The sequence below is a fragment of the Carlito syrichta genome, unplaced genomic scaffold (genome assembly GCF_000164805.1).
Source record: "Carlito syrichta isolate Samal-C Ts95f unplaced genomic scaffold, Tarsius_syrichta-2.0.1 Scaffold303736, whole genome shotgun sequence".
NCBI classification, from domain to species: Eukaryota; Metazoa; Chordata; class Mammalia; order Primates; family Tarsiidae; genus Carlito; species Carlito syrichta.
This window is the reverse complement of record NW_007247832.1, coordinates 1,462,173-1,488,348: the sequence shown is the minus strand read 5'-3', so window position 1 is coordinate 1,488,348 and position 26,176 is coordinate 1,462,173. Positions and strand designations below refer to the sequence as shown.

Sequence of the window (26,176 nt, the reverse complement as noted above, 5' to 3'; positions counted from 1 at the left end):
AAAAAAAAAAAAAGAAAGGAAATTGCGAATATTCAGATCACACATAATTTTCAGGTGTATTTTTCCCATAGTGCTGAACAAAGTCATTTTTATTAACAGTCTCTCAATTATCCTGAGACTACATTTCAAAGACCCAACTGTGGGAACAGTATTGTAAATACATAAAATCAATCAGAAGCAAAGAACCATGGCCGGGATGGCAAATGCAAATGTGTTCCACAATGTACCTCCAATTGCATTATGATTAGCACATGATGTAGATTAATTGGCTTTAAAATTACCATCTAGCAGTGAATTGTTTGGAAATTTCAGTCTGTAAAATAAATTAGTCATTTCTTCTATGTAATATATAGTGTCTTTGCTTTTAATCACAAGTTCTTTTTCATCAAAAACTTGGCAGTGTAAGTCATTCTTCTTAGCCAACTAGTAAATTAGTTAATTTCATTTATCATGGCTAATATATTGCTCCAGCTTACCTCTGTTTTTTATTAAATTGATACCTTTGGCCTATCTCGATTGGTATAATACCTTTTTGGGGTTTGTTGGTTTATCTAGAAAAGCGGACCTTGGCTTTGGGCAGACACATCAGTGTCTGTTAGAAGAAACCACACCTGAAGTGGAGTCTAACCCATGAGGACGCAAGAGCTGCTTCAGAAGATTCACAATGGGAACGACAAGCGATGAGCTGTTGTCTGTGGAGCAGACCTCCTCCTCGTCCCTAAACCCCCTGTGTTTCGAATGTGGCCAGCAGCACTGGACGAAAGAAAACCACTTGTACAACTACCAGAATGAGGTGGATGATGACCTGGTCTGCCATATTTGCCTTCAGCCCCTGCTGCAGCCACTGGACACCCCCTGTGGACACACATTCTGCTCTAAGTGCCTGCGAAACTTTCTACAAGAGAAAGACTTCTGTCCGCTGGACCGGAAGAGACTTCATTTTAAGCTGTGCAAGAAGTCGAGCATTCTAGTCCATAAACTGCTGGACAAGTTGTTGGTTTTATGTCCGTTTTCCTCAGTGTGCCAGGATGTGATGCAGCGCTGTGATCTGGAGGCACATCTCAAAAACAGGTGAGCCAAAAATACAGAAGAAAGCAAAGTAACCCCAGGTTTTATGAAAGGGTTGGTCAAACAAACAAAAACTGGATGAAAACACCAAGGCACCGATAAGTAAACGGGCAAATAGAACACAGAAGAGATCGATAAGTAAATAAGTTGTATAAAGCAACGTTTAACATTGTTATTTATCAAAAACATGAATACAAAAACTACAGTGAGGAAGTGCCATTTTTATACCCATTAATATTTTTGCTGCCATCATATGAAACTGACATTCAAATGGGTGGCAGGCCATTATGATAGATTCTTTTTATAAGGCAGTTTGACAATTTGTTTGTAAATTTCTTTTATCTAGCTTAGTATCTTAGGAAGCTTATTATCCTAAGGAAATAATCCTAAAGAAACTGGTATATGACTATGTTCACTGCAACATTGTGCGTATTTGGTAAGTTGGAATTCAATTTAATTACTTAAAAATAGGAAAGCATTAAAAATACTGTAGTACATAAACTCAGGAATATTATGCAGCTAATAAAAATCATAATTTTGTTGCAACATGGAAGTAACTGCATGATTTTATATTCTAAGATCTTGTAAAGATCCTGTTTAGAGACCTATCTGAACAAGAACTAAGGTTGGAAAACTTTAAATGTTGGGTAGGGATTTTTGTTCTATGCATAAAAGCTTTTTAAAAGGTTAAGTAATTTATTTAGCTGATGAGTTTTATAATTTGATTTGGTAAAAGACTTGATTTTTAAAATTATATTCCTTAGAAGGGTTAAAATACATCTCGTGTCTGTAGAATCACATAAAAGAGCAGAAAGGTATTGATTTCTAAATTTTAAGTGAAGCCATTTGTGCAATATGAATCTATAGACTCTTGATTTTGTGAAAAACAAGCATAGGACATCAGATTGGCTTTAGATATGATAGTATAAGTCTGATAGAGAATGGCTTGCCATTATGCTCACACATAAACATCGTAGAATTGAAGGAAATTATCTAGTCCTCCTCATTTTATGAACGAAGAAACTTAATCGCAGAGGTTTAGAGCTAGTTCAGGGTATAGCTAGACTTAAGCTATTGACCATTCTAATAAACCATGCTGACTTTACCACAGATCAGGTCGTGTTTTCTACTACTCTGTAGCAAATATACACGTTCATTCTGTTCCTGAATATCAGTGTTATAGGGCCAGCAAGATGTCACACCTGTAATCCCAGTACTTTGGGAGGCTGAAGTGGGAGGATCATTTGAGATCAGGAGTTTGAGACCAGCTTGGGCAATATAGTGAGACCTTCTTTACAGGAAAAAAAAAAAAAAAATCACAAAAATTAGCCTGGCATGGTGGCACATGCCTGAAGTCCAAACTACTCTAGAGGCTGAGGCGGATGGATCACCTGAGTCCAGGAGGCTGAGGTTGTGGTGAGTCGTGATGGTGCCACTGCACTCCAGCCTGGGCAATGGAGTGAGACTCTGACTAAAAAAAAAAAAAAAAAAAAAAATCAGTGTTATAATGGGGTCCTAGTGTACTCATTAGACATGATTAAGGCGTGAGAAAGAATGAAAAAAAGGAGCAAGATGTTACTTAAATGGTAAAAACGTTTAGATTTATAGAGTAAGTTCTTAAATCTAAACTATATTATCTAAAAATAGGTGCTAAGAAAGAGTAGGCTAGATCGAACTTTGAAAATGCATGTAAGATAGCCTTACATTTTTGTATATCTTCCGTAACCAGCAGGTACAGAATCTGAACATGATCATGGCAGAGGCCTCCTGGCAGCCAACTTTTGAATATGCTTGTCTGAGTCAGGACTGTTTATGCCTGAAGAATATGTTAGTCTTGCCTCTCAGCAGAACTCTTCTCTTCAGGGTGTAGGACTCTTTCTGACTCTTTTATAAACATCCGTTATGGAATGTTAGAGGGACTGAACAAAGTGGCAGTTCAGTTGCTTATTATTTTGAGAGCAATGAGATAAACGTTTCATACATTTTTAGGAATCTTCCTTTAACTAACATTCATCCAGGAATTTAATATGCTATTGAAGTATTACTAGTGTTTTTTAAAAACCATTTATGGTGATAATATAAAACCTTGGGAATTACAAACTATCCTTTCATTTACACATTGATCCAGTTATAGCCAGTGGAAAGTTTTGAGTTACCAGTTTTACCATTTCTAAAGTGTCTTAGGCCTATAATGTGAAAGATACAGTTAAAAAGTAGATGGTTGGAAAAGGCAGTGATTTACCTGATATAAACAGCTAAGAGTGATTATTGAGTATATAAATATAAAAAGTTAGGTGAAGAAATTTAATGTTTTCTGTTTATCCCTTTGAACAGATATGTGATAAACAGTCAGACCTTTCCCTGGCCTCTCAAATAAAAATGTTGAAATTTAGGTAGACAGATACATTATCCAACACTCAACCCTAAAAAATAATAAGTTCATTTGTCAATTCATTCAGCAAACGTTTATATCTGCTATGTGCCAGATACTTTTATAGCTGTTAAATAAGTAGTCACTACAAGTCAGAATCTGCTGGGTTATAGATTTGTATAGGGACAGAACCTTGTCTTCTACTAGTTTTTGCCTCATAGTTGATCTAATGTTTGTTCAGTTACATTGTTGATTCGTGTTCCGGTTATCCACTGCTAGAAACTTACCACTCCAAACAAACACTTGTTGATTCTGTGAGTCAGGAGTCTAGGCAAGGTGCAGCAGGATGGTTTATCTGTGCTGTATGTTACCTGACAGGAAGCGCTGAAAGGCAGGGACTGCAGTAGTTGGCACTGGAGAATCTGCTTCTTCGTTCACATTTCTGGCACCTTGATGGGGATAACTAGAAGCATGGGCTCGGCTAGGACATGCCACTGGAGAGGATACAAGTGGCCTTTCTAGCATGACAGCCTCAGATATTTATAGTTCTTACATAGTGGTTCAGTGTTCCAGAGAACAAGGCAGAAGCTGCATGGCCTAGTATGATCTAGTCTTGAACTCGCGTGGCATTCCTTCTCTGTCAGAAGTAGTCGTAAGCCCACCCAGATCCAGGGGGTGGGAACAAAGATTTCCCCTTGTGATGGGTGGTCAAAAAACTTGCAGCCATGTTCTAAAACCAGCACAAACTAGCAAGAAGAATGATATTGTGAGGCACAGAATATGATTACTATGATTGTGTAGCATATCTATACACAATGCCACTTGTTTGTCAGAAATTAATGTCTATAAGCTTTATTGAAATTAATAGAATTTCAGCTTCAGTAACAGTGAGTCGGTGCCTACAAGTTATGTGGCTGTCATGTGCCTTTGTTCTTGAGTTTTTCGGGTTTGGAAATCTCTTAATTATTGGTAGAAATAGAGCATTAGCAGTGGTTAACATACATTTGTAGTTTCAAGTGTAAGGTCACCTTTCCTGTTTGAATGAAGTTATACTCTTAAGAAATCTATTTCAATTTGAGAAGAGCTGATATTTTTCTTCTACAGAGAAAGGTAAAATGTTTATGAAAGATTAATGTATTTTTAGATAAAATTGCTGTTATTAACTTGTTATATATTAGTAAAACAATGAAGAATTTCAAGGGACATGGACAGTCTCCATCTTTGATTGGAGAAATAAAGCCTTTAACAAATATTCTGTATGTTGTAGCAATTATGAAACATTTTTATAATTAATTTGTGAAATTCTGCCAAGCACCAATTCTCCCACCCTCCTCCACACCCCCCAACCCACCCTCAACAACTTACCACTTAAAGGTTACGGTAATTGTGAATATTAATTTTTTTTTTTTTAATTGTGAATTTGTATCCTCGTTTATTGGCAAGGTTCAGAACCAATAATTAAAGCTGTTATAAAAAGTTTGTACAATAGAGAGAAAACCTCTAAAGAATTCTCTTTCCATGCTAAGACCTTTTCTAGTTCATCAGATAGATTTGAAACCTTTAAGGTTCAGAGTAGACTGAGGCATGATTGTACTTTTAAATTTACTCTTGAACTTGGAGGGAAATTTGTGTTTAGCACATTCTTGTCTGCATTCTTTTCTCATATAGTGTAAAAAAGCAGATATATGTGTGCAGATTTATTTGCAAATCATGTATATGATAAAGGTCTAGAACTCTTACAAATAAAAAGAAAAATAATGCAGCTTTTTTTTTTTTTTTTTTTATTGAAATCTCACTCTGTTGCCTAGGCTGGAGTGCAGTGGCACGCTCACAGCCACCGCAACCTCGACCTGCTGAGCTCAGGCAATCATTCCACCTCAACCTTCCAAGTAGCTGGAACTATAGGTGTGCACTACCATGCCCGGCTAATTTTTTGGTTTATTGTAGAGACAAGGTATCGCCAGGTTGTCCAGACTGGGCTCAGGCAATCCTCTCACCTTGGCCTCTCAAAATTCTGGAATTACAGGCTTGAGCCACCACACCCTGCCAATAATAATACAATTTTAAATAGATGTTTCTCCAAAGAAGATCCTCAAATGACCAGTAAGAATATGGCAGGTGCTTAGCACCAGTGACATTTTTATATTGGATTATTTCTCTTTTTGGTAAATTGTAATAATTCTTTATGTACTCTGGATATTAGACCTGTATCAGATATATCATTTGCGTATATTTTTCCCATTCTGTCAGTTGTCTTTTCTCTTTCCTATATCCTTCAAAGAACAAACAACTTTAGTTTTTATGAAGTCCAGTTCATCTCTTTTTTGCCTATTTGTTTTGCTTTGTCATATCTAAGAAACCATTGCCTAGTTCAAGGTCACAGAAATTTAGACCTGTGTTTTCTTCTAAGAATTTTCTAGTTTTAACTCTTACATTTCAGTCTTGGATCTATTTTGAATTAACTGTGTGGGAGATCATGATGAGTATTATTCAGTCCTTTAAATTTTATTGAGGCCCAGATCATGATGAGCATTATTCAGTCCTTTAAATTTTACTGAGGCCCTTTTTTATGGCCTAGTACATGGTCTTATCTTGGGAAATGTTCCATGTGTACTTGAGAAGATTGTATTCTGCTACTGAGGAGTGGAATGCTCTACGTATGTCTGTTAGGACTAATTGATTCATAGTGTTATTAGAGTCTATTTTCTTGTTCTATGTCTAGTTGTTCTACCGTTTTTGAAAGTGGAGTACCAAAGTCTTTAACTGTTATTGTTGAATTGTTTTTCTTTCTTTAATTGCCATTTTTTACTTACTTACTTACATTTTTTACTTGGCACTATTGTTTGATACGTTTATGTTTATAATTGTTATATCTTCTTGATAGATCGAGTCTTTTGTCTTTATAAAATGTGCTGCTTTTTCACTAAAAACAATTTTTGTCTAAAAATCTATTTTGTCTGAAATGTCTGTGCTCACCCATCTCTCTCTTGGTTACTATTTGCATGGTCTATGTGTTTTGCATCATTTACTTTTGACTAATTTATGTCTTTGAATCTGAAGTGTGTCTTTTGTAGACAGCATATAGTTGGATTATGTTTTTTGTAAAACCCATTCTGCCAATCACTGACTTTTGATTAAAGTATTTAATTAATGTAATTGAATGTAATTACTGATAAGATAGGCTTTATGTCTGCCATTTTGCTATTTGTTTCTATGTCTTATTTTTCTTTTCCTCCATTTCTTTCTTTTGTGTTAAATATTTTTAATATGCTATTTTAATTTCCTTTTCATTTCTTTTAATTAAAATTATTTTCTTAGTGGTTACCCTGGGACTTATAGTTAATATCTTAGTTTATAAGAGTCTAGTTCAGATGAAGACCAACTTAATTTCACTAGTCAGTTAGTCAGGATTCTCCGAGGAAATAGGACCAATAGGAGATTTATTATGAGGAATTGGCTGGTGTGATCATGAAAGCTGAAAAGTTTCACAATCTGCTGTCTGTAAGCTGGAGACCCAGAGAGGTCAGTAGTGTAACTCAGTCCGAGTTGGAAGGTCAGTTCTCCCAGTCGGAGGGCAAAAGATAAGTCACAGCTCATGCAGTAAGGCAGGAGAAAGGGGGATGAATTCCTTCCTCCACTTTTTGTTCTATTCAGGCTCCCAGTGGGTTGAATGATGCCCAACCACGTTGAGGAGGGCAATCCTTTACGCTTTACCGAGTCCACTGATTAACATGCTAATCTCATCCAAAAACATCCTCACAGACACACCCAGAAGCAGTGTTTCATCTGGACACCCCATAGCCCACTCAAGTTGCCACATAAAATTACCCACCCTAACTAGTATACAAACTTTGTGTGTATATATATATATTTTTTTTTCATTCCCTCCCTACTCCTCTGTGCTGTTATTCTTATACAAATTGCATCTTTATACATTATATGCCTATCAACACAATTACAATTATTGTTTCATATACTTGTCTTTGAAATCAAATAGGAGTAAAAGAGTTACAAACAACAACAACAGCAAAATACTTTTATTTTGTCTTTTTATTTGTGTCTACCTTTACTGGTGCTCTGTATTTCTTCATGTGAGTTTAAGTTACATTAGCCTGAAGGACTTCTTTTAGTGTTTCTTGTAGGTTATGTTGGTTACCAACAGACTCTTTATTTTTATCTGGGAATGCCTTCATTTCTCCTTTATTTTTGAAGGATTGTTCTACTGGATATAGACTTGGTGGTTGCCTGACTCTCTCTCCTTTCTATGCGATGAATTGTTCCTTTCTTGCTGTTTTCAAGATTCTTTTTCTTTGGCTTTTAACACTTAGATTCTGATGTGTCTAGGTTTGGATATCTTCAAGACTTTCTACTTGGAGTTTATTAAGCTTCTTGGATGTGTAGATAAATGTTTTCCATCAAATTTGAGTTTGGGGCATTATTTCTTCAAATAGTCTTTCTGCCCCTTTCTTTCTCTCTTACCTTTTGGGAATCCCATTATGTGTATGTTGATACTCTTGATGGTATCTCACAGGAATCTTTTTTATTATTATTACTTATGTTCTCAGAATGGATAATTTCAACCTGTCTTCATGTTCACTGATTGTTTCTTCTTTCTGTTCTAATCTGCTGTTGAACTTCTCTAATGAATTCTTTATTGTATTTTTTTAACTCTAGAATTTCTCTTTAATTCTCTGTTATAACTAATGTTTCTTTATTGATATTTGCTTTTTGGTAAGATATTCTCATATTTCCCTTTAGCTCTTTGAACATATCTAAAATAGCTGATTTAAGTCATTATCTGATAAATCTAATGTCTGGACTTCCTCAGGGAAAGTTCTGTTAATTGCTTTTTTTTGGCCTGCATATGCAACATACGTGTTTGTTTGCATGTGACTTAATTTTTATTTTGTATTTTTGGTGAAGACAGGGTCTTGCTATGTTACCCAGGTTGGTCTCAAACTCCAGCCTTAAGTGATCCTGTTACCTTAGTCTCCCAAAGTGCTGAGATTATAGGTGTAAGACACCACGCCTGTCCATGCATGCCTCTTAATTTTGTATTGAACAGTTGACATTTTAAATAATACGATGTGGCAGATCAGGAAAATAGATTCTTCTCCTTCCTCAGGTTTTTTTGGTTGTTGTTGTTTGTTTCTTTGTTTTGAGTTGGAGTCTTACTCTGTTGCCTAGTCTGGAATGCAGTGGCATGCTCATGGCCACCACAGCCTTGACCTCCTGGGCTCAGTCTCTCAAGTAGCATGGGACTACAGGCACACACCACCTCATCTGGCTAATTTTTTTTTTTTTTAAGGAACAAGGTCTTACTTTGTTGCCCAGGCTGGTCTTGAATTCCTGGGCTCAAGCAGACCTTCCTTCTTGCCTCACAAAATGCTGGGATTACAGGTGTGAGCTATGGCACCCAGCGTAGGATTTATTGCTGTTGTTTTTTGTTCTTCATTTGTTCAGTGACTTTACTGAACAAACTCTGTAAAGTTTCTGCTCATTTAGCTTACTGGAAAGTTAATAGAGCATTCCTTAAATGCCCGAAACCAGTAAATCTCCCCCATCTTCCCTAGGGACTCTGGGTACACAATGGGGCACATTATGCCTTCAGCACTCAACCGGGCAGTTGACAACTCTGCCTTAGCCTTCATTTCCTGCCTTCACAGAGCTCCAGTGACAGCAGAAATGAGACCTCAGGGCCTTCTTGGGTCTTTTCTATGCATGCACATAACCCTAAACATATCCAAACCCCTGAGGACACTTTATTCCCTGACTTTTCCTTTTAAACATTTTGGTTAGCCTTTTGTTCATCCACCTCAGACAGCCACAATCTTAAACAATTAGCTCTGATTTTTTTTTTTTCCCCACCAAATGCCCCCCATGAAAGGCTGTTTGCACAGGGTGAGCTCTGAGTCAGGTCGAGTAAAGACTGGCACACAGATGGGAACAGTTAATGACAGTTCTCCGGAAATGAGACTTTGAAGGTTCTCCAGTCTGCTCTTCCAGTGTCTGCTAGACTCCTGGTTTCCATAATGATGTGGGATGTGCTTTTCTAGTCTACTGTGGAGCTGGAAGGTAGGGAGGGGGCTAGAGCATGTCACATGCCACAGAGCTCTCTGTTCTCACTGAGAGTTGGTCATTTTAAAAAAATAACTGCTTTCTGAACTGCTCTCATTCTTTGACTAATTTCCAGAGTTTAGAAGTAGCTGGTTCTGACACTGTCTTCCAGTGTTTGCATTGTTTTTATCGAGGAAAGGCTTTTTAGATCACCTTAATTCATTATTTGTCCTGACATCACTTGGATTAATTTTTTTATTCTTTTACTCCATAACAATGTTTATCATTTTAAAAAGTTCTCAGATGCTCACATTCTTTCAGTTTCATTAAGTGCCTGGCATTGTGTGGCAGGTAGCACACGTCGTTTTATTTTACTGCTACTATATCACCACCACCACCACTGCTAATACTAACACTTCTGACACTTCTGATCATAATGTAGTATGTTGTTACACTGCATGTTTCCTCATGTGAATTAGCTCACATGCAATTGTTATCAGGGAATGCTATCACTATACATAGATCAAATTAGTTCCTATGTCATTGTTCCTTAATAAAGAGAGCCAGAATATGGGATGAGAAGAATAGCCTTCAGTAGGAAAAGGAAAACATACCTCAGTCTGGGTCTTGGCTGCTGTGAGAGCCCTTGGGTTTTATTTTAACAAAATTAAAAAACACGCCTGCATCTGGAAATCCCTCCCCAGGGAGGTATAGCCAGTGGCAGGTTGCCCTGCCTCGGCAACCCCCATCCCAGAGCGCCACTTCCAACTGCCTGGTCCCAGCATGTGCCTACCCCATTCTAATTAAATGTCACAGGCACGTCTGTTCTGTTCTGTCGCTTTTATTCATTTTTGGTATCCTCCATACTAGCCTCTTACTACACTGGGTTCCCTGCTTGAATAAGCCACCCTACCTCCCCAGTGCAATTGTAGTTGGAATTGTTTCAGTATTCCATTTCGAGAGAGCATAGGGTCTTAGTTTTTGTGATTTTTGTTTTCTTTTGTGTTAATGATCACTGAGGCTCTTCTAGTGCTAACATTCTATGATTATGTTTGTAGGCAGAAGTTTTTAGAACAAATTCAATTTATGTTTTCCTGAAGCCTAGAGAAAGAGCTCTACATGAATGACTTCAGTGTGATATGTAGAAAGAACAAAAGCCTTGGAAAGCAGATCTCAGTTTGATTGGAGTTGGCTCTGCAAGTTTAATAGCTGTGTGACGTTGGCTTAGGAAAGTCTCAAGTTGCTCATTTGTTAAGTGGGATAATAGAGTGACTGCGAGGATACATTGAAATAATATACACAAAGGTCATTATACAGTGGCTGGCACACATTTGGTCCTCCGCAAATGGTGAATTTTTCCTTTCTCTTTCAGTTTCAAGTGTTTACAAACTGAGGGGTGATGGCTCTGAGCTGTCTGTGGTCGTGAGCTTCTCTCTGTCCAAGTTTGCTCTAATCTGCTCATTCCCTAATAGTTTTTTCAAAATACAACTTGATTGAGATGTATCTCACACATCATAAAATTCACCTGTTTAAAGGGTACAATCAGTGGTTTTTAGCATATTCACAGAATTGTGCAAACATCAACACAATCTAAGTTTCTTTTTTTTTTTTTTTTTGAATTGGAGTCTCACTCTGTCACTCAGGCTGGAGTGCGGTGGCACGCTCATGGCCACCACATCTTCAACCTGCTGGGCTCAGGTGATCCTTTCACCTCAGCCTTCCAAGTAGCTGGAACTACTGGCATGGGCCACCATGCCCGGCTACTTTTTTATTTATTGTAGACACGAGGTCTTGCCACGTTGCCCAGGCTGATCTCAAACCCCTGGGCTCAGGCAGCCTTCTCGCCTCTGCCTACCAAAGTGCTGGCATTTCAAGCATGAGCCACCATGCCCAGCCCACAACCTAAAACATGCTTAACATGCCAGAAAGAAGCCACATGCCCACTGGCAGCCACTGCCTTTACTGACGCCCAGCTTTTCTGTGGTCCACCCAGTCCTCATTTTCCTCCGGCCCTGGGATTTCAGTGTGCAGTTCTTATGGAATGCCTATGTTATGCTAACGGAAATGCTTGTATTAACATCCGGGCTTTTGTCCTCATCACTGAAAGTGTTCACCATGAGCTTCTAATTGCCAGAGCCAACCAGCACTTTTGGGGCCTTACGTTATCGGCCCCTTTTGTGCATTGGCACTGTTGGTCACTTTTTCTTTGTTGGCATCCTTTCTCCCTTGGTTAAGCTTGAAGTCTTTCTCCCTTGACTTCTTCCTGACTGCTTGCTCAGTTTCTCAGCTGCTCCATCTTGTTTAAATAAGGGTGTTCATGAAGGCTTTCCCTTCTCATGCTGGATGAGATCATTTTTCCATATTTTTCACATCATGTCATTGTTAATATTTGTCTTTCATTCATGTTGGCAATTTGTTGCCTCATTGGGAATGTATGTATGTATGTTTCTCTACCTTTCTAACGACTTTTTAGATTTTCCTTTTTTAAATTTATTTTTGAGAGTTTAATGACAGTAAGATAGGACTTAATCATTCTGAATTTGTGGAGGTTTAGAGTTGTTAGCTAGGTCGACTCTCAGGTGTCCACATTCTGTTTGTATTTCCTCTTGATTCCTGTTTCTAGTTCATTTTTTCCATTGAAGACTAGCTGTAGGTATTTGTATATGATATGATTTTGGAAATTAAATCTTCACCTATCTTTTCAGCCACAATTATTTTATTTTGAGCCAAAGTCTTACTTTGTTGCCCAGGCTGGAGTGTGATGGCACAGTCATGGCTCACTATGGCCTTGACCTCCTAGGCTCAGGCAATACTTACACCTCAGCCTCCGAGTGGCTGGAACTACAGGCATGTGCCACCAGGCCAGGTTTTTTTTGGTATGTGTGTGTGTAGAGATGAGGTCTCGCTACGTGGCCTAGACTGGTCTTGAACTCTTGGACTCAAGCATTCCTCTCATCTTGGCCATCCAAAATGCTGGAATTGCAGATGTAGCCACTGCACCTGGCCTCACAGTATTTTTATGGTTGTTTTTGCCTCAACTTTTTTTGAATAACATATTTTAAAAATGTATTTCTAACTCAGTCTGCTTACTGACAAAAGAAATTGTCTCCATGATCTAATTTTCAAAAATATTTGTCAGCCCCTTGCAAGAACATTCTGTGGATTGTTATACAGCAATGCAGAACAGAAAATCAGTGATTTCCTTCTCAACAAGGTGTAGAGAAAACAAGAAATGAGAGAAAGTTCAACTAAAAAATTTCATAGTGATTCTCAAGAACTTGACATTCAGGTTTTGAAATCTTTAGCTTACAAGGGAGAATTTATTTTATAGTTAAGTGATAGCTTTTAGTTTTAATTGAATTTAATTCTGTACTTGATTTTGATAGACTTGATTTTGGTTTTTAAAAAATATTGTCATTGGGTGTAAGTTTGCAACCCTGGGTGTAAGGTCTACGATCGCCACCCTACCTGCTGTGACTGTAGCTAATTACAGTGCAAGTAGGTGATGTCTGTGGAGTCAGGTAGGTCTTAGGTGTGTGTCACCCTTCCCTCACTAATCTCCTGGTCCTCCTCCCCCTCTTCAAACTGGGGCGTTAGTCACTTTGTCCAATCAAGGTTTCCACTGGAAAGGAACTGGCACCTTGACATCATTTCTAATCTTTGTTGTATGAAGCCTTTATTTAAAAGTTTCATTGGCTACGAGTCTAAAAACAAGCATCTGTTTGCTCTTTGTTTGCTGAATAAGTAAAAACCAGCAAGTTTGTCAACAGTTCTGATTTCTTGGTATTTCTGTAAGTTTCCCAGGTACTTGAGTATATGCTTCAGGTTATCTAGCATATCTGTAATTCCACTGTTGAAATTCTAATTTTACAAACTAGAAAGTGTATTTTTATTTGCTTCCATGACTGTCATGAAGTAAATTGCTTGGACCTTTGCTATGCCTTTCTGCAACTTGTAAAAATCTGACAGTATTACTTCCCACTAATTAACATGTGTAATGTGGCCACAATGTGTGTAGAAGCATGGCGCCAAGGTCAAGGTCTATGTCGGGACACCCACTTGTCATGGAAGAACACTGCTGTGGTGAAGCCATTTAACTTGTGACAGGGGCTTATGTAATTAGGATTACAGAAAAATCCTCGTAGTACACACATACTAGTGTAGACCTGAATACAGTTTGTTACTGAAGTATTCTTTGAGATTTAAACCAAACCATGGCTCGTGCCTTTTGCATTTATCTGCTGTGTGGAGTGGTAAGAACTTAGCCTGAGTAGAGATTAGGGTCAGAACTAGAGGCTGCCTGCGGTCATGTCTAGGTCCTTTTTGCCTGGCAGCCATTGCTATTCTTTTGTAGTGGTACAAGCTACACCTCCCCCCCTCCCCCGTTTTTGTTCTTTTCAAATCATCTGGAAACCACTTGTCGCTCTCTTTCTAGGTGTCCTGGAGCCTCTCATCGAAGAGTTGCCCTAGAGAGAAGGAAAACTAGCAAAACTCAGACAGAGATTGAGAATGAAAACGGGCCCACTCTGCTAGATCCTCCAGGTGCTCTGTCATCAGAAACGAACAGTTCAGGGGCAGGCACAGTGCCTGCCGAGCGCCACTTGACACCAGTGTCTCTTCCTGCATGGCCCGAGGAGCCTGGCCTCGACAACCCTGCCTTTGAGGAGAGCGCCGGGGCCGAGGGTACGTGCAGCTTAGCTGCTCGTGTGTCTCAGCTGTCTCCTTCTTGCCCGTCACTCCCCCAAGATGCACTTTCTTCCCCTTTAAAAAATAACTACTGAGATGTAATTTACATACTGTACCATTCGCTCTTTCCAGTGTATAATTCTAACACAAAACGCAACTCTGACACTGGAGGCAGGGGGTCCTTCTCCGTCCCTTTTCTGTTGCAGTCCTTGAACTCACTAGTCGTTCATGCGGTTCTTACTTTCTGTGTGTACTCAACGACTTGTTCGTTTCTTGATATAAGAAACCAGCATCAAGGACAACAGCACCGGTTGCAGTGGCTCACACCTATAATCCCAGCACTTTGGGAGTCTGAGGTGAGAGGATTGCTGGAGTTCAGGGGTTTGAGACCAGCCTGGGCAACTTGGTGAGACCTCATTTCTACAATAAATCAAAAAATTAGCCAGGTGTGGTGGCGTGCACCTGTAGTTCCAGCTACTTGGAAGGCTGAGGTAGGATTACCTGACCCCAACAGGTCAAGGCTGCAGTGGCCGTGAGCGTGCCACTGCACTCCAGCCTGGGTGAGAGTGAGACTCCAACTCAAAAAAAAAACAAAACAGCTAAAACAAAAGTAAGCCAGGCTCGGGGCTCAGCCCATAATCCCGTACCTTGGGAGGCTTAGGTGAGTGGATTGCCTGAGCCCGCGGGTTCAAGACCCACCTGGGCAACTTGGCGAGACCTCATCTCTACAATAAATCAAAAATCAGCCAAGCGTGGTAGCGCGCGCCTGTAATTCCAGCTACTCGGAAGGCTGAGGCGGAAGGATAGCCGGAGCCCAGCAGGTCGAGGCTGCGGTGGCCGGGAGTGGCCACTGCACTCCAGTCTGGGCAACAGAGTGAGACTCCAACTCAAAAAAAAACAAAACAAAAATAACAACGTGAATTAAGTGCTGCTTCTGTGTTAGGCACTGTGCTAAACACTTTATTTGCATTAATTAATTACATGCTTTTAAAAACGTTATGAGGGTATTTTTTTCTAATAATTAAGAAAACGGAGGCTTGAGAGATTAATTGGTCAAGGTCATATAGCCAGTCATATAGACTGGGTATATACCTGACTCCCAGACTGTGCTTCTGATGGTTACTGGCCTCTGGTACCAGTTAAAGGTGCTGTGACCCCATTGTCTGTGCTGACTGTGCTGCCCACCAGGAAATTAACAGAAGTCATGGTTCTTGGGCATATCTTGGTAGTTGGCTCGAGGTGTGAACTTTTTAAAATGATTTTCTTTTTCCAAATTCTATCACCAATTCAAATATTCCTTACTACGGCTATGAGCCCTTTTCCTTTCCGGAGGCTCGTTCAAGAGCCTCCTTTTCTTGAGGACCTTGATGTGACTTTCTCGATACCTGTGGTATTCATGGGCCCCAGCGTGAGTGTTCCCTTTCACTGCCTGGCATTATCTACAGCTGTTTGGTGGTCCACGTTTCCTCTCACCAGTAGGACAAGATGACTTTCTTTTTATATTTCTTAATCAGCTCACTGTTCATCCCTAGCAATCTGATACATAGTAGCTATTAATTGATTATTTGCTGATCACCTTTGGAAGAAGAACTTTTCAGATGCACTTCACTTACCAATTTGTTTGCCATTCTGTTTCTTATGCAGTGGTATTGTTTAGTCATTAATTATCTATTCACATATTGTGATGTAGTTACCTGAGGTAATCCAAATACACATTATTGTTTTTCTTTTTGTCTATTTTTTTTCTCATTCATGTTTAACTCGGCAGCCGCACAACAGCCGCTTAGCTTACCAGAGGGCGAAATCACCACGATTGAAATTCACCGGTCCAACCCTTACATCCAGTTAGGGATCAGCATCGTGGGCGGCAACGAGACGCCACTGATCAACATCGTCATCCAGGAGGTGTATCGGGATGGGGTGATCGCCAGAGACGGGCGGCTCCTTGCTGGAGACCAGATTCTTCAGGTAGCAGCTCTGACTCCTCCATTCACTGTGCTTTTTGTTCTTATCCATATGTTTACAACTTAGAGAATTGTGCTGCTATGGAACCTGTATTATGTATAGGTTAGTTTTGCCATTTTTTATGTGCAAAACAGATCGGAATCTATCTGTGATTTGTGCTGTTTTCCCATTTATGTGGATATATTTTTTTCTCCCTGCCTTAAGTTTTAGTCCTACTTGTGTCTGGGACCTGAATTATTGGTTAGTTTTGCCGTTTTTATGTACAAAATAGATCAGAATTCATCTGTGATTTATGCTGTTTTCCCATATATGTGGATATATATATTTTTTTTCTCCCAGCCTTAATTTCAGTCCTACTTGTGGCTAGGCTCCCTGGGTTAGCTGGACTCCTCCTGACTTGGACCCTTGAGTAGTTATCCAAAGCTGATGTCATCCATGCTGAAATTCTCTTATCCCATTGGTATTATTTTCTGTTCAGTTTTCCCATCCATCTGTTGTTTCCTTCATTGTCTGACTTATCCTTCTTCCCACTGATTACTAAAATCTAGAGAAGACAGAACCATGTAGCATAAGCTACTTATAATTTATACCACAGAATTTAAGATAAAATTCAGAAATCGTATAGTCCTCTCTCATTGACTCCCAAAGCACTTTCCTCAGCAGGTATTTCTGCTCTGCATTTTCAGTAATCCTTGATGCTTTCTTACTGTTTTCCCTTTCAGAAGATGATCTTTAAGAAGAAATGGGTATTCTCAAAAAAGGACTAGTATGGGACAAGATATTTTATTAAAGGACGTGTTGAGATTGAAGGGAGGGGGATGTAAGAATTCTACCATATAAACAGGAGTTTTTGTGATAGTGGCCTGGACACTTGAATCATACAAGGGTGATAATTATTGAAGCTGAGAAAATGGATAATTTCTAGAAGGAGCAAGAAGGAATATTCACAAACAAGAAAAAGATTTTCTAGGAGCCCAGGATCAAGGACCCCTCCCTCCTTGTCTCCATGGTTCAGTCCTCCACCATGATCTGCTGATACCAGTTCCATTTTCTCTACTACCTCTTGAGTCTAGGGCTTCACTACTTTCACAACCAGCTTCATCAAGTGCCTCATCCAATAGCCCGCTTCCCAGCCCTCCTCCCATAAGTTTGCCTTGATCACGACCAAGTTAATATAGATCTTTAATCCTACTTTTCTTGCAAAGTGTCAACTAGAGCAGAGGTCCCCAACTCCCAAGCTGTGGGCCAGTACCGATCCGTGGCCTAGTAGGAGCCGGGGCACACAGCAGGAGGTGCGTAGCAGGAGAGCGGATCTCCGCTTTCTGTCAGATCAGCGGCGGCATTCAAGTCTCATAAGAGCGCAACCCTACTGTGAACTGCACGTGCAAGGGATCTCGGTTGCCTACTCCTTAGGAGAATCTAATACCTGATGAGCTCCCCGACCTCCATCGGTGGAAAGTTGTCTTCCACGAAACCAGTCCCTGATGCCAAAAAGTTTGGAGACTGCTGGCCTGGAGTCCAGTCCAGACTGTGTAGTAGTCAGGGTCCTCTGTGGTCTCTTATACAGTCTGCATTCTTGATCTTAACTCTCTTTTATTTCGGGCATACCAGTTTGTACATTTCTCGCAATGTTCTAGGCACTCTGCTAGTGGCTCAGGATACATTTAAGAGCAAAATACTGCCCTGTCTTCATGGAACGTATACTCTAGGGGAAGAGCCAAACATAGCCATCATCTTAATTCCCTGCAAACAACTTGCTTCCACATTCCAGCCTGTCTCCATCTTCTGGCCCTGTGTGTTCTCCTTCACCCTTAAAGCTTTATCCAGCATTCTCACCTATACCAATCCCTCCTGCTTTGATTATTGTTAACATCCATTGCTTTTCTCTGCATCACCTGGCATGTAATCAACTGTGGTTAATTGGACTTTGTGCCCATATATGCATAATCTTTCTGTGTAGATCGTAACCATCTAATGATTATGATACAGATTTCTTACAGCATCTAGTCAGAGCTCAGAAAATACCTGCTGAGTCAATCAAAGAGTGGATTTGGATGTAACATGCTGCCAGAAATAGTTATCTTCTTTATTAAAGCACAATGTGGAACCTTTAGGATTATTCGCTCTTAAAAGGAAATCTCCAGTTTCAGGAGTTGGAGGAGGCTCCAGCCTGGATTGGCCTTTCCACTGGGGTCTCTCGGCGTGATCGCCACCCCCACTTGGGTGTCATTCTCACGTTCACACCAAGCCCCACCCCCTTCCTTCACGGCCTCTCACGTGGCTGAGACACACTGAACTTTCAAATACTGTTTTGGTTTTTACTGCATACTGAGAGGAAGTAGAGGATACTGGAGCCTTAACTGATCCGGCTCATGTAAAATCAAGTTTCTCATCCTGCCGTAGGTAGCTGTCAGCTGTGTGCTAGCTGCCATGATATCAGTTGCACATGATATCTAGCTGCCCAGGCTGGCACAGCTCTGATGACTCCTCGCCTGTGCTCCCTCCTGCCCAGCTCCTGGTCTGACTCTGCGTGAAGGGACTCAGGTGTCTCTCCTACTCCCAGACACCTTGACACCTTGGCAGCCAAAGCCGGGAGAGCCAGGCTGCCTTTTCCTAAAGCCTACCTGGCGTTCTTTCTCTCTCCCACTCCTGTCCTTTCTAGCTATAATTCTAGTGTACACTTATTTTTTGTGTTTTGGTTTTTGCCACTAGTCATGTGCCAGTATTGGGTGTTACCATTTTGATACATCTCTCCTTCTTTTTCTAGATTGTAAAAGTAAAACCAAATGGATATTTTTATTTGTATTTCTTTGAATAGAGCAGATTCATTTTTCAAGTTTTATTTACTAATATTTACCATCAGTGGGCTCTTTTCTATTCTGGAGAATTGTTTAGTAACAATACAGAATCTTTATATCTCAAATAAAATTATAATTATCTGAAGCTATTGACCATATTTTGGGGAATTAACCCAAAGTTATAAAATCTACATTGTGGAGGTTTCAGTACATTATTATGGTTTATGGAGTCTTATATACTAATAACTCTGATAATAGCAATCCTAAGTCTAGTTTAGTGATGCACATCATTGATAAAAGTCTAGTTTAGTGATGCATATCATTGATAAAAGCACATAACCTGAATAATGAATTCACAAAGGATCCCTCCTATTTGCAGGACCTGACTTCTGCCTGGCTTTCAATGGGTGTATTAGAGCCACACCCCTTTCCCTAATGTGGTCATTCCTAAGTAAACACTTGGAACTTCGCCTATTTGATATTTTTTGCTACCTAGTTACCTCCAACTTTATGTCAGCTGGATAAATAATACTGTGGACCAATCTGAAAATTCAAAGAGGTGGTAAGATGGTTCATTTGCAGACTAGAGAGCTGGCCTCTGCCTTTATTTTAGTAAACCCTGTGTGTGATAATAGTCTGTGGCTTTGGTTTTTTTTACGTTAATACAATGTATATTTTTTTGTCCACAGGCCCAAATCAACAAAAATCACAATAATAGTATTCACAACTGTCAACCCTAAATAAATAGGATTGGGGAAGCCTTGCCTAACATGGTTTTGTGTGAAAAAGATGTAACACTTAACCCAGAGCCTGTCATGTAACAGATGTTCAGGGAATGTTGATTTCATCTCAGACTGATTCATTGTGAACACTAATTGTGATAAATGCCAAGAATCATGCTCAGCTCTCTTGTAACTAAATGAATCGTTGATGCTGGGCATATTTTCTAAGTGCTGTTGCAAGTCTAAGGGTCAGTTACTATACTTATTTCTAGGTTATAAAGTTTAATAAATGTTATATGAGTATTGCATTGTGCTTAATGTATTAGATATATATTCTACTTGTGTGCTGAAGAATTAGAGTGAAGTTATAATCATCTGATTTTCTTTTAATTGAAGTAACTTACCTAAAATAAGTGTGTAGCCTGGCACAGTGGCTCACACCTGTAATCCCAGCACTTAGGGGGGCCAAGGCGGGAGGGTTGCTTGAGCCCAGGAGTTTGATACCAGCCTGGGTAATATAGTGAGACCTTGTATCTACAAAAAATAAAAAATAAAAAAATTAGCCAGGCTTGGTGGTGTGTACCTGTAGTCCTAGCTACTCAGGAGGCTGAAGCAGAAGGACCCCCTGAGCCCACGAGGAGAAGACTACAGGGGGCCGTGAGTGTGCCCCTGCATCCAGCCTAGGCAACAGAGTGAGACTCCAACTCAGAAAGATAATAATACTAAAATGAAAAGTTCATATACCTGGAATGTGCTACTTTCCTTAAAGCAAAACTCAGTTTATTTTCTCTGGCCTAAGTTATTTTATTTAGAACGAGCAAGTTTGTAACCCAGTAGAAATTCAATGTCTGTTCCACTGGAACAAGGACGTCCTTGGCACAGGCCACATGTTGATGCTGTCTGTTCATCTTGGGCTGATCCCATGAAGTAAGGAGTAAACACATTTTACAGACGAGGAAACACATTCAACCAAGTTCTGTCACTTGCCTGGGGTTATCGGTCAGTAAACGGCAGAGCCCAGAACTCTAATTCAAGACTGTCATTAAAGCCTGTGATCCTACCTCACCTTAGTGCTAGTCATTGTGCGTTAATTTTAGAAACTCTATTTTTGAAAATGTCTTAGGGCGGTCCTCTTTGTAAGTAAGGATTGTGTAGCATTTGCACAATGTTAGTTTCCTTTGGAAATGTTGCATGAGGTTTGTACAACTTGGGAAAATAACAGATTGGCACACTTTGGTCACGATTCCGTCTCTCTAGGTGAACAACTGCGACATCAGCAATGTGTCCCACAACTACGCCAGGGCGGTCCTATCCCAGCCCTGCAACACGCTGCAGCTCACCGTGCTTCGAGAGCGGCGCTTTGGCAACCGAGCCTACAGCCATTCTGATGGTAACTCTCCACGGGAAGAGATTTTACACGTGGTTCTTCACAAACGGGACTCCGGTGAGCAGCTGGGCATTAAGTTGGTCCGAAGGACAGATGAGCCCGGCGTATTTATCCTGGACCTGCTGGAAGGGGGGCTGGCTGCCCAGGACGGCAGACTGAGCAGCAACGACCGGGTGCTGGCCATCAACGGACACGACCTGCAGCACGGAACTCCTGAGCTGGCCGCGCAGATTATCCAGGTAAGGCCCTTGACCTTCATTCCAGAGGTGCAAGCTTCATACAGCAACATGGTTTTCTCTGACAAATAGCATCAGTGCTCAGGGCCCGTCTTATACTTTATTAGAAAATCAGGCATGGCTACCTAAATTCTTCAAAATCCACACTAGGGTAACTTCATGGGAAATAAAGTCTTTTCTGAGGGCTGTGTCCCCGTGAACTTTGGGGCTGGCTGTTTCCAGAGCATAGACTCTACTATTTCACAATCTTCCTCCTTTGAGCTTGGGGTGTTTCCTGTTAAGCCAGATGTAATAGACGGTGGTGCCCACCTTTGGCAGGAGAGGAGGGTGAAGTTCAGGGAAGCTGTGATGGCCAAGGTTGGGACTTACCTGGTCTCTTAACGCCCCAGCAGGATTTGTAGAAGTAGGGGGAAAAAGTTATTTTATGAAGAATAACTCATCTCTGTAGTGCTTTTTTTATATATAAAAAGAAATTCAAAGGGCTTAAAACATTATAAAATGTGTCCTCGCAGTATCCTTGTAAAGTAAGGATAGTCATTATTAGAGAAAAAGCATGTTTTTAGTAAGACAGATAAACCAAGAAATCACCCAGAGAAGATCCACAGCCCTGCGGCATGCCATGACTCCTAGTGACACGGGCATCTTCTGCAGTGAGAAAGGTGAGACCAAAGGTGCTTTGCTTAAAGTAACAAAACACTTCAAAGGAAACCAAGCATTATATGAATGAGCACCAGGAAGCAAGGTCAGTCAGCAGTCACTGAAAGATGTTTACAGCACAGAACCAACTAAGAATGAAAATGTAAGACTGTAAGAAAGCTCAAGTCTCCACCCCCCTTTATTGCATTGAAAGGAGATTCAGGTACTGGTCTCATCCCATAGACTTGAGGTTTAAAGGAATTGGATGCCTTAAGATTCCTCACATCAGAGGCAGCATTAGGACCTATACCTGCTGCCCCCCTAAAACCAGCTCATCTTGTAAGAGTGGACATCAATGGGAAGGAGGCAGGAATAAAGAGGAGGAGGAGGAGAGGAGGAAAGATAATAGAGTTACAGGGTTTGTTTGACGAAATAAAAGAGCAAAGTGACAAGTCAGATTAATACAGTCAACCGGAATAGATTGAATGTGTGAGTGTGTGTCTATTTTCAGGCAATGTTTAAATACCTGAGTGAATGACTTAAGTGACCTTCACTAAATTTCTTTTTTTTTTAACTTTTAAATTTTTTATTTTAAAATTGTGGGGTACAATTCAGGGTTAGGTATACAAATATCCATTGCACAGGTACAACCTTCACTAAATTTCTAATCAAAATGTGGAAAATTTAGATATACAGGTAGAAAATATATTTTAACTTTTCCATGATAATATTTTATATTTGTATTTTTTCCATGATAATATTTTATATTTGGATTTTTGTAACTAGTTGTATCATATTTTGTGCTATAATTTTTCTCAAACTATGGAAAACTGAAGGTGCTCGATTTAAGTTTCAAAGTCTTTTTGTTTTGGGATTATAAAAAATAACTTGTACTCCATGTCTAAAAAGGAGAATAATGAAGAAAAAAATAGAGAAAATAAAAAAGCAAGTTAAAATCACAATCTAAATACCATAAGACATTATTCCAAACATTTTTATGTATATATTCACAGATATATAATTACATATTGACACAGATACTTATACACGAACTCATCTTGTAAACTCCAAGTTTGTAACTTTTTCTTTATGTCAATAGTATGTTATAGACACCGTACCATGAAAATAAACATAGACTCACCTAAGTTTTAATAGCTATTTAGTAGGCATGTACCCTAACTTATTTAATCATTTTTCTATTGACAGATTTTTCTTTTTTTTTTTTCAAGTTTAAGACATTTTGCTAAACTTCACTCCAGAAAGATCATACCACTTTAGACTCCCAGCAACAGGGGATGCGGCTGACTTATGAATTATGAGTATTGCCATTTGGCCACCCTGCGTTATTAAAATCTTGATTTTTAACAAAACTTTTTTTGCCAGGTATAAAACCCTGAAGTGTTAAATGCACAGTCTGTTTAAAATTAACCTGGCTGGGAACTTGGAGAGACCTCACCTCTACAATAAATCAAAAATTAGCCGGGCATGGTAGCGCATGCCTGTAGTTCCAGCTACTTGGAAGGCTGAGGCGGAAGGATCGCCAGAGCCCAGCAGGTTGAGGCTGCAGTGGCCGGGAGCGGCCACTGCACTCCAGTCTGGGTGACAGAGTGAGACTCCAACTCAAAAAAAAAAAAAAAAATTAACCTGAACCCAATCATTGGCTCATCATTTAAATTCTGAATGCCCACTTCCAGCACATTCACAGAATTTTGTCTTTCAAGCAGTCCTGAAATATCAAGAGTTTAATTCCATGAATAGGTTTGTATAAGCAGGTATATTCTAGTAAATCTGACACACTAATTATGGAGTATTTGGTGATTATAAAGAATTGAATAGTGATGAAAACGATTCTGTATACTGAAATAAAATCCCAAAGGGAGCTTCTTGCCACTTCACACAGTGCAGTCTAGGAATCTAAAGTGTCAGAATTATAAATGTTAGGATTCTAAACATTCTACCTTGGTATTTACACTTGAGATCAAGTCCTAGACACTGTTTTGAGAGTCCAGCCGAATGTTAAGTGTTATTCCTTCAGTTATTTTGAAGAATTTGTCTGAAACTATTTAGTTAAATGAAATACTTGAATAGCAAATTATTTTAGTAAGGCACTAAAATTATTTATCACTTATTTTCTAATGTAAGAGTGTAAATGTCAAGTTATTTATTTAAATTATTGACTATAATCACGGGAGAGGACTCCACTTTCTGTGACAATTTCTTTAAAGCAGACTATCATCTTTTCCCGTAGGAATAATAGTAAAATTAGGGATTGTGGTCATGACCAAGAGTCAGCATCAAATAAATCAGACCTGTACTTTCAAAGGTTAGGTAAAATAACTTAAATATAATAGATATGAGTCTGTGTTTAAAATATCATAACAGGCCTCTAAATGTAAAATGATAGTCATGAACCTCCAAAATGATTTAACACTTAAGAATGTGTGTGTGTGTGACATTTACATGCACACTCGATATCTCTCTCACTCTCATATATATATATATATATATATCACGTTCATATATAATCTCATTATGCAGGATCTTTGTAGTCATTCTTTCCAAGGGTGTTTAAGCCGATGTCCTGTTTTCTACTCATCCTTACAGCAGCAGAAACAAAGTTGTGCAGCGCTGCATTGATTCTTACTTCCAAGTAGCCACCATGGAATTTATTTCAGAAGTCACAATGAATTTTCAAGTTTGGAAACAGTTCTTCCCTTCAGTTCCTTCCCTTTGCTCTCTGCCTCGCAATACCAAGGCCAAACTTGAAGAGGCAAAGAAGTACTAAAAGGAAAGTTAAACATTAGCTAATGAAATGGATGTGCACCTCCTGCCCCCGGGTGCTTGCAGTGCAGTGACTGGGAAGTGCGTTGGAAACCACACTGCCTAGAATCTTTACAGTGGCAAACGTCACTGATGACTGGTGGTAATAATGCCTGTGTGTTTTCTGCAGGCCAGTGGAGAGAGAGTGTATTTAACAATTGCCAGACCAGGGAAGCCCCAGCCTGCCAGCACCGTCAGAGAAGTAGGAGGAGCTCACGGCAGCAGCCAGCACCACACGCAGCCACTGTATCACAGCAGACCAAGCTCACACAGGGTGAGGATTTGTTGTTGTTTTTTTTTTGGTTTTTTTTTTCAATGTATGCCACCCTCAGGGAATTGTTGTTGCAAGCTGGTGAGATTTAAATGAAGTCCTTTTATATATCAGTCATACCTCAATAAAGCCATTTTCAAAAAGAATTTGAATGAAGGCTTCTGTTGGAAAAGGTGACTCAGGTGTTTGGGATGTGACATGTAATTTATCTTGGGTTGCTTATTTAAATATAAGATTTGGTGAGGCCTGTTGCGATGGCTCATGCCTGTAATCCTGGAACTTTGGGAGACTGAGGCAGAAGGACTGCTCGAGCCCAGGAGTTGGAGACTATCCTGGGCAACATAGTGAAACCTCATCTCTACAAAACAATCAAAAACTTAGCCAGGTGTGGTGGCTCACACCTGTTGTCCTAGCTACTCGGGAGGCTGAGGCGGAAGGATTGCCTGAGCCCAGGGAGGTCAAGGTTGTAGTGAGCAGTGGCTGTGCCACTGCACTCCAGCCTGGGTGACAGAGTAAGAAACCCAATTCAAAAAAAGAAAAAAGAAAAGAATTGGTTAAATGATTGAAAAACTATAATGAAGACAAGATTGGCAAGTCTATACTTAGCAACTGGGCGTGTTGCCCACAAAATATAATTAGATTTGTGAATATTAAATATGTAAATCATGAATTATGGTAGGTACATGTATGGCATATTTTTCTGTTATTGCTTAGAGGAGTAATACACTAAATCATTTAAAATTCCCATATCTTAAGTTTTGTTACTGCTTTTTCAGAATCAGTATTTCACTGATTTTAAAACATATTCCAAGTTTATTTATCTGTACTGAAATTTTTATTTTATTATTATTATTATTATTATTATTATTATTATTTGAGGCATAGTCTCACTCTGTCACCCAGGCTGGAGTGCAGTGACATGCTCATAGCCACTGCAACCTTGACCTGCTGGGCCTAAGTGATCCTTCCACCTCAGCCTTCCAAGTAACTGGAACTATAGGCACACGTTACCATGTCTGGCTGGTTTTTTATTTATTGTAGAGATGAGGTCTTGCCAAGTTGCCCAGGCTGGTCTTGAACCCCTGGGCTCAGGCAATCCTCTCACCTCAGCCTCCCAAAATGCTGGGATGACAGGTGTGAGCTACCACGCCCAGCCCTG

The 26,176-nt window shown here is 39.8% G+C and overlaps 1 protein-coding gene across 1 annotated transcript in view; it reads left to right on the top strand.

Moving 5' to 3' along the window:
- The first annotated feature begins 553 nt into the window (after positions 1-553).
- The window catches only part of LNX2 (ligand of numb-protein X 2), a 38,205-nt gene continuing 12,582 nt past the window's right edge, over positions 554-26,176 (top strand). Inside the window, exons 1-5 of the mRNA XM_008059155.2 lie at positions 554-1,071; positions 13,932-14,179; positions 15,951-16,150; positions 20,925-21,293; positions 24,877-25,020. Coding sequence (XP_008057346.1) covers positions 665-1,071; positions 13,932-14,179; positions 15,951-16,150; positions 20,925-21,293; positions 24,877-25,020 — 1,368 coding nt within the window. The 5' untranslated portion in view covers positions 554-664. The remainder of the gene's footprint in view (positions 1,072-13,931; positions 14,180-15,950; positions 16,151-20,924; positions 21,294-24,876; positions 25,021-26,176) is intronic.